At 46.3% G+C, this 12,404-nt stretch overlaps 1 protein-coding gene across 2 annotated transcripts in view; it reads right to left on the reverse strand.

Moving 5' to 3' along the window:
• sos2 (son of sevenless homolog 2 (Drosophila)) overlaps window positions 1–12,404 on the reverse strand; it is a 29,315-nt gene that overhangs the window by 7,471 nt on the left and 9,440 nt on the right. For both annotated transcript variants that reach the window (XM_061844850.1, XM_061844851.1), the window contains exons 2-12: window positions 11,079–11,204; window positions 10,863–10,994; window positions 10,624–10,788; window positions 9,752–9,958; window positions 8,814–8,957; window positions 8,610–8,720; window positions 5,280–5,378; window positions 5,070–5,197; window positions 2,986–3,641; window positions 1,747–1,828; window positions 1,531–1,653 (exon numbers count right to left, since the gene is read on the reverse strand). In XM_061844850.1, coding sequence (XP_061700834.1) covers window positions 1,531–1,653; window positions 1,747–1,828; window positions 2,986–3,641; window positions 5,070–5,197; window positions 5,280–5,378; window positions 8,610–8,720; window positions 8,814–8,957; window positions 9,752–9,958; window positions 10,624–10,788; window positions 10,863–10,994; window positions 11,079–11,204 — 1,973 coding nt within the window. The remainder of the gene's footprint in view (window positions 1–1,530; window positions 1,654–1,746; window positions 1,829–2,985; window positions 3,642–5,069; window positions 5,198–5,279; window positions 5,379–8,609; window positions 8,721–8,813; window positions 8,958–9,751; window positions 9,959–10,623; window positions 10,789–10,862; window positions 10,995–11,078; window positions 11,205–12,404) is intronic.

The following is a 12,404-nucleotide window of genomic DNA, read 5'->3' on the forward strand; positions in this document are numbered from 1 at the left end:
GATTACCCCGAAAGAGCCGCGGTACCAATCGTCGACGTATTTTATTGCGTTTCGGAGCCGTACGGGCTCTAATTGCCTTTAGCGGCTCAGAATGAAGATTAGCCGGAGTAAACTAGAATATATGTGCGTGAATGAGAGGGGCGGAGGGAGAAGAGATGGCGAGGGTGGATGACTTCAAATACTTGAGGTCAACAATCCAGAGCAATGGAGAGTGTGGTAAGGAAGTGAAAAAAACGGTCCAAGCGGGTTGGAACAGTCGAGGGAAGGTGTCTGGTGTTCTATGTGACAGAAGAGTCTCCGGCGGGATGAAGGGTGGTCATCATGGGTGCATGATGTACGGATTAGAGATGGGACAACAGGAAGCAGAAATGAAGATGTTGAGGTTCTCGCTCGGATAGGGTTAGAAACTAGGTCATTAGAGGGACAGCCAAAGTTGGATGTTTTGGAGACAAGGTTCGAGAGAGGAGACTAAGATGGTTTGGACAAGTCCAGAGGCGAGAGAGGGAGTATTTTGGTAGAAGGGTGCTGAGGATGGAGCTGCCAGGCAAAAGAGCGAGGGAGAGGAAGACCAAAGGGAATGTTGATGGATGTTGTGAGGGAAGACATGAGGACAAGTTGGTGTTAAGAGAGGAGGATGCACAAGAAAGGCTCAGAGGGAAAAAGAAGAAGAAGATTCTTGACTCTCTGGCTCCTTATAAGGACACAAATTTAGACAGTAACAGGCTTTTACGGTAAGACATTTAAACAACAGAAGAAGAACAAAAACATTTCCGTGAAAGCTCCTTCAGACTTCACTGACTTTAATACCGCAGGCTTTAGCGCGTTTAATTAAATGCTGACGCTGGTCGTTTTGAATCAAATGTTAAATGTATGACCCGATTTCCTCGCCTGTTATTTAGTGTATCAAAAAACTGCCACAATACCGGAATTCCCGGCCTACAGAGCGCACCTGGTTACAAGCCTCACCGAGTACATTTGTAAAGGAAATACCATTTGGTACATACATACGCCCTAAGTGTGTAAAAGCCGCAAGTGCCCACATCGAAACACGAGATATTTACAAAGAAAGACGGTACAGGGAAAGAGTTTAAAGCTAACGCTACCACCAGTGCTAAATCTGGTGCTAACGTTAGTGCCGTGCTAGTGCTAACAAATAAAACTTACCGGTAAATATCACAGAAAAACGCCAGTAACACAGCAGCAACACGCCAGCACAGCGCTGACGGTAGCGCAGCGCTAACAGGGCCGGTAAAAGTCACTTCCTCGGCAAATATATTCCACTGGTCTCATTTTTACCTTTTCCGCACGAGTGCCCCCTTGCGGCCATTAGAAAAAAAATGCACAAACTAGCCACATCAGCGGATACGCCGCAGAGTGGAAAGCATGTGGAAAAAGTCGCGGCTTGTAGGCCGGAAATTACGGTAATAAGAAATCGCACTAGGAGTCCTTCAATGGTTTTTGTTGTGGGAAGTCTCCGGCGCAACTTTTTACGTTAATCATTTTCCCCTGATCGGCATTTGGCTATCTAACCTGAGCTGGACCGGCTGCACGTACTCCTTCCGGAACCTCTGGAGCTCGGCCGCCATCGGCTGGTCGCCGTTCCACAGGGCCTGCCGGTCCTCCTCTGTGGGCTCCGGCTCTGGGATTTCGATCCTACGCGGACACCGCGACGGAGTTGGTTTTAAAGTAACGGCGACGACGACGGCGAGAAGAGTTTGCGATGATGTGCGAAAGGGACGAGAGTACCTGTCAATCAGCAGCGTCAGAAGCTCCTGAGGCTTGCAGAATGATCGGTACGTGGTCAGAAAAGTGCGCACAAAGTTTGGATCTAAGAGAGACAGATTATAGAGTGAAAAGACAAATATGTAATTAAGATTATGATATGTATATGTGGCATGTGTATCTACATTCATACATAGAGACACCTACAGATACGTACACACTGCAATGCAACACAAAAATGTTTGCCGTAGGATATTTTTCTTCGTTGGTGTTTGCTCGCAACAGTGAGAGAAGCTAGAATGCAGAATGTCCTCGCCGGAACATTTTCCACCTACTCGTAACAGCGGCACGCACGGCATTCCTGTTTCAGTGTCGCTCTGTATAAAGATGCAGACTTGCACACTATTTGCCACCAGCACGACTGGAGTGCAACAGTATTACCTTCAAATGTTTTTTTTTTTTCCTCCAAAACGCATCAATCAGTTATGAATATGAACATGAAGTAGTGAGCATTACCCCGCTCAAGATTGCTTGCCCTTAGACCTACTTTTCAAGCAGTCAGCCTCTCGCAAGCGACCGACGACGGGGTTGGGGATGGTGATGATGCTCACAAACTGTTTTAAGGTTAATGTTATGTTGCCTCCTATATTTAAAATACAGAATGAGCTTTTTGTGCACTATATTGTCTGCGCTTTCATCTTGGATCAGGCTCTGCCAAGGTGGAATTTTAACATTACACACCATCTCATCCTGCACTTTCTACTTTGGCTTCAGACCAGACCTTTCCCACTCAGAAAAGAGAAAATCTCGTCCAGTTTAAGCACTTTTTCTTCGATTACTCACATACTCCGACAAGTCATTGGATCTTAAAACAACAGCATTTCTTTTTTTAACGTTCTCCATTAGTATCGAAAGTAAACATGAGCAGCATGTCTAGCTCGCCTTTGCTCTGCGTTGCCCCGACTGTGTTGCGAACTAAAGCAGTGGTGGTGGACGCTGTCATTATAAAACAGAACACATTTAGGGTTGTTTGGCCTTGGTGGATGTGAGTGAAAGTGGACACGGCCTCTTGTACATCACTTGTTTAATCGCTCAAAAGGAGCGCTATTGCCACCGACAGGACTGGAGTGGAACTGCGTCACCGAGTATATTTTTCAGTCAAATGTTGCACAACCGTTTGTCATTTTCCAGCCATGGCGTAGGGCCACTTTTGCCGGATTTTGTTCTATCGTACAGATCACGAAAGTATGTAACTCTTCTTACCAGCATACATGTGGTAGGTGAGCCTCTCGATGAGTTTGACCACGGTGCCCGCTTTGATGATGGGGATGCCCGTTTTGCTCTGCACTTTGTCCTCAAAGACGATGTTCTCCTCGGAATCCTGCACAGCGAAGCGGTACACCTCCGGCGAAGGCAGCCGGAGGGGGTGCGCCTGCTCCTCGTGCTGCAGCACCGTGTCCAGCATGCGGTCCAGCGTGGAGCGGTACTGCAGCGTCACCAACGCCGCCATCCACGCCGCCTTGTCCTCGGCCGTCCGCGCGCAGAACACGGCGCAGTTCTCGTCCTTGCCCATCAGCTCGAAGGCGTGACGCAAGTCCAGCGAGTCCTCCCGGTCCACGATGCGCACTTTGCGCAGCACAAACTTCTCCTTCAGGCGGTACTCGGCGCCGCTACCGGACCCCGGCAGCCGCGAGCTCTGGTTGGCCTTGCAGCTAATCATGAGGCCGTCAAACAGGAAGTTGTGGCGCTCGTGCTTGGCGCCGGCACGCAGCAGCGGGCCCTCCAGGATGAACTCGCTGCAGCACTGTCCGATGTCCTTCCCCTCCCAGCCGTCGATGCTCTTCTGAATCTCGTTCATGCGCTTGATGGCGAGCTGCTTGCTACGAATCTGCCGACTGTACAGTCGGTACATGGGCTCACTGCAGGGAGCGGAATGGATGCGGGTCAAGTTCAAGACCAAAAGATTCCAAATAATCAATTTCCATCTTGGAAAAGTGTAACCAGACGGTCAAAAGCCCTTTTTACACTGACGGTGCAAAAAAGTTTTCATTCATTTTCACATTCACGTCAAGACGATTCTACGACGACGGGGCGGGGTGTGAAATGTAACGCTCACTTTTTTAACTCTCTTGTGTTAAAAGCAGTAATTCAAACAAGTGCCTTGTGGAAAATCACGTGACTGGCCGTATTGCCGGTCAAACAAAGCATTGTTGCAAGTTAATTCTGTCGAGACCAAACGAAAATACGTCTTATATAGCACGACATCCAGAGTTTTGTCTGATACCGCAAAACATTTAGATGGTGATAATAAACGAAGGTATGGGGAAAAATGAGAGACATTTGGCATAGAGGACCAATATTTAATGCTGAAGTCGATGTTTTCGCCGATAAGAAATGGGACTGTTAATTCGCTTCTGCTTGTCTTGGACAACTGGATCTACACACGGATCTGGTGAGTAATCCATCGATCTTTTCAGCTGGTATTCAATACAAATACCAATAATTAAATAAATGACCCCTGGTTTTACACAAACTCGCATTCATTAACAATTATTGGTAAAAAAAAAAAAAGAGGACAGCGCAGTCTCCACAGAACGTATGCGGAAGCGATTGCGGCTACACATTAACCTCTTATTTTCATTTTTTAAATACGCCTTGTTCTCAAATGAGCCCAACTTGGCATTATAAATACTTCTTGGTAATTTGAGATGGAGAAGAATAATTCCTACCTAAAATAAAGCGATCGCTACACAGGCGTGCGTGTATTTTGGTCGGGCACCATCCATCATGTTTAATTGCCGAAATCCATCGATACTTTCTGGTCTTTTCAGATGGTATTCCATAAAGTGATTTCTTTGAATATCTGACCGGCAATATGGCGCCGCTAAAACGGTGACATCACGTGCACGAGCTCTTCATCCCTGCTTGTTCAAGAATTTTTGCTTGAAGTTGTTTTAGATGAAAGTATTGCTGTTAAAGTCACTCTTGTGCTTGATGCAACTATTTGGACAAAAATGTTTTCTCAGTTTGTCAGTTAGAAACAACAATTTGGCTGAAACGAACCTATATTTGGCTGCTGATTATTAATAACCAGAAAAGCCAGAACCAAACTTTTTTTTTCCTATATGAGAGAACAAGGTTTGTTTCTTTTGGTGGTTTTGGTGTTTACATAGTCACACTACATCATATTTTATGGGGCATGAAAAATCAGTGAAACCAGCAAAGATTCCAACAGCTTCTTCGCTCTTGCCGTTACATTTGTGGAGGCTAAGTGAGTCTCCACCATTTATTTTTATGTCTTCAACGTATTTATTGTCAAAATGGCTGTCCACCGACATGGCACGTACCCAGGTTTTCGCCGAGGCTGCTGTTTGCCGTAGATGCGCTCCACGCTGCACTGGAGGTTGAGCAGCGCCGTGATGGCCTGTTTCAGACATTCCCTGTCATCCTGATCTTCGCTGCGCTCCTGAAGTTGCTGCGCAGCGGCCGGAGGTGAAAACGCGTCATCAGACATCTTGCGTCACGTGCCGACGTTGTGCATTCCAAACTGTACGCACCTGCAGGAGCTCAAAGTAGTGCATGCAGTGGTACACGGGCACCATCATGAGCTGCGGAAGGACGTACTGGACGGCTTCTTTGAAGCCTTCTGCTACGGACTGCAAGGACACAAAACAACAACAACAACAACAAGCTATTAACATGTCGGTAAGAAAGATGCGTCATCCATTTTCCCAGGGCTGTAAAATAAGGGATGGTTTCAACGCATCCAGCAGACACGCCCACAGCGTTTGAGAGCTGAGAGAAAGGCTTGATTTTTCACCGTTTTCAAGCTTCATTTTAGACACTTGCATATTTTTTTTTAATCATTCAAAATTTGCAATGTTGTTAACGGTCAAATGTAGTGTGTCAAATACTTTATTAATTACCGTAATTTCCGGCCTACAAGTTGCGACTTTTTTCACACACCCTGCGGTTTATGCGGTGATGCGGCTCATTTGAGCATTTTTTTCTAACTACCACAAGGGGGCACTCAAGCGGAAAAGGGAAGAATGAAACTGATGGAATATATGTGCCGAGGAAGTGACTTTTATCGGCCCTGTTAGCGCTGTGCTAGCATGTTGCTTGCGTGTCTCAGCGATATTTACCATCAATTTTATTTGAACTAGCACAGCGCTAGCATTAAACTCTTTCTGCGTACCGTCTATCTCGTGTTTCAATGCGGGTTTCAACGTGGGCAATTGCGGCTTTTACACAGCTGCGGCGTACGTATGTGCCAAATGGTATTTCCTTGACAAATGTACTCGGTGAGGCTTGTAACCAGTTGCGCTCCGTAGGCCGGGAATTACGGTAATATAATTCAACAAATACTACGGGACGGTTGATAATTTTTTGTCGAATAGCTTAATTGACAGGAATTCCGAAATAACTGTGACAATAGCAATGAAAAATACCGCCGTGTTTGCTAAAAAACGTTTTTTTCCCCTTTATGGCTGTGTAGTTTCACAGTCATTCAGGTCATTCGAATCCACAAAGGTTGAACCAAGCCAACTAAGCTCATTTTTTTTAGCCGATCCACCCCCCCCCCACACACACACAAACACACCAAATGCATCAATCAATTATCAACATGCGGATGAAGTAATGAGCATGACTGCATTACGTTAGGCTGTTAGCCTAACATAAAGCAGATGTTCAGTGGGCTGGATTAAAGAAAGCGGCGGGGTGTGTGAAGCCCTTGGGGGGTATACGTTGCCCACCTCTGGTCTATGGGCACCCCCCCCAAAAAAAACCCACTTTTTTTCCCCCCTCTCCAACAAACAAAAACACGTCTACTCTCATCCTGATATTAACAACTTCTAAAGAAGCTAGAACCTGAGATGGCTGACATGTGTTTGGACTTGTCCCGCTTGCTTACGTTTGATTTACATGCGGGCGCGCTCGATACGGAGTCGTTCCCGACCAAAACTGAAAAGACGTACAGCCAATTCAACATTTTTAAAAAAGCCCGGCATATGTGAGAGTGTGGGGGAGGGAGGGGAGCTGTAACCGGAGAAGAGGCGACCGCGGCGGCGTCCATTTAAATCTCATCTTCCCCTGATGCTCGCCAATCGATACGCTCAAAAGCGAAGGCTCCGCGCCGGTCTGCACAGCGACTCCCGTGTCCCTAAAACGCACCGCCGGTCCCAAGGCGGTCTTCCACGTTGGACCGCAGGACGTCGGTGTCGGCAATACGCTAGACGTGTTGGACAATTGTGCGACTGCCAAATTTGAGCGGGTGAGATCCATCCGTGGAAGGTTGGATTGGATTGTCTGAAGGCTAAAATAAATATTGGAGAGCCAACAAAAAAATCAAGTTTTTATGAAAAATGCAGCGTTTTGAGGTTTTGTCAGTGGATGCAGAATGTGGACAATGAGGGACTTTTTTTTTTTTTTAATCAACAGACCATCGTGATGTGACTAAAGTTTTTAGGCTTATCTTTAATTTATGGGGTTATGTAAGGCATTTTAATTTTTCATAATAATTACAAACAGTGGCTAGATTTACAATTTCTCAAGCCTGCGTCAAATGAAGCTTCATCAATGGTGTGAAGCTGATTTGATTTAAATGGCATCAGTCCTGTTTTGCTTGGATGTCATAAAAATATGAGTCAGTTACAAAAATATGATTATTTTTGGAAGATTGTGACTTAATTTCCACACGCAAGTTCTCGTGGCATTGCAAGACCCCCCCCCCCCCCCGAAGATTACGTTTTTACTCTCATAACATTGTTAAGTCTTTTCTCATTCAGTAATGTCTTTATTCTCGCAAGATTTTGACTTTTTATGGACAACTGATTATTTTTAGAATATTGCTACTTTTTTTCCCCCCCTCTCATAATATGAGGTCTTTATTCTCATGACATCGCGACTTTTTCCCGAATAATATTGTGACTTTCATTTGATGAAATAGTCCCGCTGTTCACATTTTGTGCTTTCTTTTACGTGTACGTTACTTGACAAAACCGCTGTTTACGGACAAGAATGCGAGGGTAAAACACGTTTGACGCTCCCATCGTGACGTTTACAGGAGTCTCCATGTTGTGACCGTGTAAAATGGACGCCTGTGAACAGAGAGGCGGACGAGGGTCCCTTTGCCTTCGAGCCTCGTGTGACTCGGCGCTGCTATTTTTGCGAGGAATGTCCAAATAAAACAATGCGGCGGCGGTGAATAAACTGTACACAGGACGGCCCAATGCGTCGTGACATGCTCGCGGGGAGGAATTCCAACAGGCGGCCCGGCCCGGCCCAGGCCCGGCTTCAAAGAACCGCAGGAACTGAGTGACCTAACTTTTACCTCGGTGAAAAAAAAAAAAAAAAAATTATTGTCTTTTCTAGGGATTTTTTTTTTTTCTACAATTTTTTTTTAGGAGGGGAGTGGTTCATCAACAGTTTACTTTGGAAAAAGACTGAAAGGAAGTCCGTAACCTCTCGCATTGAAAATAAGCAAGGTTTAGCCTGGCTTTTTAGGAAGTTATGCTACGTTTTGTTAAGTTTGCACTGGAAGTTTCTGCAAGGCTTCAAAGTTTAATCGGACAAACGACGGACGTCTCATTGCTTTTCTTTTTTTTTGACACAAAAAAGAGACATGCAGAACAGCATCTTTGCACTTCCTCTAAAACGTTGATAAGAAATTATATTAAAGTGTTTTGGGATCATAGTTAGTGGTGTATTTACATCCATCCATTTTCTTCATCGCTTATCCTCACGAGGGTCACGCGGAGTGCTGGGGCTTATCCGCGGCTAAGAAAATGGATGAATGGATATCCACTTTATTGCTGTAAAGTTAATTAAGGTCGTGTGTATTATTTCGTACGGAAAAATGACCGCATGACCACAGAGAGACGTACCTGGAAGTAGAGGCCCGCGGTGGGTCGGGCCATCAAGTTGTTGAAGTGCTCGTGGAAGTCTTTGCTCAGGATGTCCTGGGAGAGCGTCTCGTAGGGGTCAAACGCTTGCTCCTGCACAGTCAGTGTGGAGTACTGCGTTACAACACACTTACAGATGTACACACGGACGCGTTCCCTTCGCGGCGGCGTGAAAGGCGAACGCACCTCGGCGAGGTCCTCGAAGCAACTGCCCACCAGCGGGTGGGGGCTGCCGTCCGCCGTCATCTCCACGGCGTCCTCGATGAGGCCGAGCAGTTTAACCGTCAGCTCGTGGATGTCCAGGATGTTGCTGAAGATCACCTCCACGTCCTGAGCGGGGCACGACGGCAGGGAGTCAAAAATGCGGCGCTAGCGTTAGCGCACCTGGTCATAAGGCTCGCTAGCTAGCGTTAGCCTCTTTCTGTGCACCGAGGCTTATAACCAGGTGCCCTCTGTAGGCCGGGAATTACGGTATATATATTATGTTGAACTATTTAGTTATTTGTACTAATTAATTATACAAATAATGAGGTAATTTTGCATGTGCAACCAATGCCATAGAGAGCGGCACCTTGATTTATGAGATTATTTTTATTTTTTTCAATTAGCGCCGGCAACTTTTCAGAAAATGACATGAATTTCATTACAGTTGTAGTTTTTCCTCATGCATCATAATTCAGTATTGTTTATTCTGGCAAAATATTACCTTTATTAGTATGCAAAAAAAACCCAAAACTTTTTTTTCACCAACGTAATTGCCGTTATTTTGGCGCGGCTTTTTTTCGCAGACGCCGTTCCCGTCTCAGCATAATGACATGCTGCACATTCCGCGAGGGCCTCCTCGCCCGAGCCGCACCACAAATTACCCAAATAAGAGCAACTATGCGAAAGCCACAGCGGAGGGCCCAACTTTTCCCATTCACGCCTTCGGAATACAGCAAAAGGTGGCCGGAGAAGTCTTGTTTGGGTTTGACTAGCTTAGCGGTTTGTAATCCTTCAATGCGCTTACATGGGATTTAGCGTAAATGCGTTTGTAATGACGCTAAGCTGGAAAAGTTGACTCTTAGTAAGCCGGATTTAAAGCGCAAGCAGGTCGTTGGCGCAGTCACGGCGGCCCAACTTACCTGCGGCGTGAAGATTTTGGAGTTGGACAGGAAGTGGTGACGGAATACTTTGATGATAAGGTCCAGCTCGCGCAGGTACTGGCGCTCCTCGGCGATCTCCAGCCGCACCAGGTCGTCGTACGTGAGCTCCCCCGACGTGGAGGGCTCGTCGGTGCTCTGCGACATCAGGCCGATGTCGTCCTCCTGGTCGAACATGTCCATCAGCACCTGCAAAGCCGGAGCATTTTCAAGTCTCTGTTTTTTCCTTTCACTTATTTTATTTAAAAAAAAAATAAGCGACAACAAACTTTGCTTTGGGTCTTGAAGAAAAAAAAAAAAAAAAAAAAAAAATCACAAAATTGACGACATTGTCTGGGCTGTGTGTAGCCCGCAGGCCTGTTCTAAAAAAAGCTGTCCGGTCATGGGTTATAGCAATTTCCAAGAAAAGTTGTAGAAGAAATGATTTGAATATTTAAACACTAAAAATAAAGTGCTTTGTGTTCATATCCATCCATCTCCTACCTTGTAATTAATTATTTTGAGAAATCGATAATACCATGTCTTCTCCTTGAGGCATCCATCCATCCATTTTCTTTGCTGCCTATCCTCACGAGGGTCACGGGGAGTGCTGGAGCCTATCCCAGCCGTCAACGGGCAGCAGGCGGGGTACACCCTGAACTGGTCACCAGCCAAACGCAGGGCACATAGAGACAAACGGCTGCACTCACAATCACACCTCGGGGCAATTTAGAGTGTCCAATTAATGTTGCGCGTTTTGAGGATGAGGGAGGAAACCGGAGTGCCCATCCGGAGAAAACCCACACAGGCACTGGGAGGGCATGCAAAGTCCTTTTCCAAAGTAAGAACGCGAAAAACCGATCCAAGAGGTTCACCTTGTCGGCACACATGGAAACTTTGATATCCTGCTGGCTGATCTCGTAGTGCCGAATGTTGCCCACGTAGTTGCCCGCCAGCTTCAAAATGTCCGCCGATATGTACTCGAGGACGGCCACGATGTACAGCGACACGTGGTAGTCCACCCTGTAGCCCAGGACCTCCTGCAAGGGGACGGGGCAGCGGCGGGTCAGTTTAAGAAGGCGGCGCGAACGGATGAAGCGGCGTTTTCCCTCACCTTAAGAAGCGGGTGGATCTTGTCCACGGGGAGAAGCAGGGGATTCCTCCGCTTCCGCTTCTCGATGGCCGACTGGGCGTCGGCGATGGCCCACTTGTCTATCGGGTGGGGGAAAGTCTTCTGGACTCGCTCCTGGTGACCCCCAAGGAGCGGGAACGTTAACCTTGATGCGATACGACTTGAAGTCAAGAGCGCGTGGCGGCGATGCGTTTTTACCTCCACGTCGTGCACGGAGCGAGGCTGCGCCACGCAGAGCATGTTGAGCAGCTGCAGGATCAGCTCCTCGATGTGCTGCAGGGCGTCCTCCTTGGCCTGGAGGTTGGGGTGGACCTGCTTCTGCACCTGAACACACAAACGGGGATACCGGCCCAGCTAATAGGTTAGCGTTGTGGTCAGCACCTCACATTGGTTTGAGCGAACTGAATTATGAGCTTGGTCACAGATCAGATTAAACTCCGAAATCAAGGCACCCCTGTATCTAAAGAGATTTATTGGAATTTTACAAGTATGTTTGTGTAGGTTAGAGCACAGCTGCACTTAAAAATAGAGCAAGTACCGTAATTCCCGGGCCTCCAGAGCGCACTTGGTGATAAGCCTCACGCAGTACATTTGTAAAGGAAATACCATTTGGTACATAAATACGCCGCAGCCGTGTAAAAGCCGCAAGTGCCCACATTGAAACCGACATTGAAAAACGAGATATTTACAAAGAAAGACGGTACACAGAGAGTTTAACGCTAGCGCCGCCGCGCAAACTCTAGCAAGATGCTAACTAAAAGCAAAGCACTGGTAAAAAGGCTTTAGGCATTTAATTAAATGGTGAATCTGGTCGTTTTGAATCAAAATGTTAAATGCATGGCCCAATTTCCTCGCCTGTTATTTAGTGGAGCGATTTCCAACCTTTATAAAGCCAAGGCACATATTTTACAATTGAAAAATCCCACGGCCCACCAACAAAAGTGAACGTCACCAAAAATGGATCGATTAGTTACTGTATGTACTTCCTGCCACCTAATAGAAGAGGATTTTTTTGTTCTGTCTGTCATTGTGCCTCACAGGCATAAATCGATGAATAAAGATGCATTATTTCTTGGAATAAATTAATAATAAATTTTTTTAGCAATTACATAAAATTGGATAACCTTCCACTGCACACCTGAAGAGCGCTCACAACACACTGTTTAAAATTCATTGATTTACTGTACCAAAAACTGCCATAATAACGTAATTATACAGAGCGCACCCGAGTACATTTGTAAAGGAAATACCATTTGGTACATACATAGGCCACAGCCGTGTAAAAGCCGCAAGTGCCCACATTAAAACACGAGATATTTACAAAGAAAGACGGTACACAGAAAGAGTTTAATGCTAGCGCTAACACTAGGGCCACACTAGCGCTAATGCTAACAGGGTCAGTTAAAATAAATCTTACCGGTAAATATCACTGAGACACGCCAATAACACAGCAGCAACACGCTAGCACAGCGTTAACAGGGCCGGTAAAAGTCACTTCCTGGGCACGTATATTCCACCGCTCTC

This window comes from Syngnathoides biaculeatus, chromosome 15 (genome assembly GCF_019802595.1).
Source record: "Syngnathoides biaculeatus isolate LvHL_M chromosome 15, ASM1980259v1, whole genome shotgun sequence".
In the NCBI taxonomy this organism is placed as follows: Eukaryota; Metazoa; Chordata; class Actinopteri; order Syngnathiformes; family Syngnathidae; genus Syngnathoides; species Syngnathoides biaculeatus.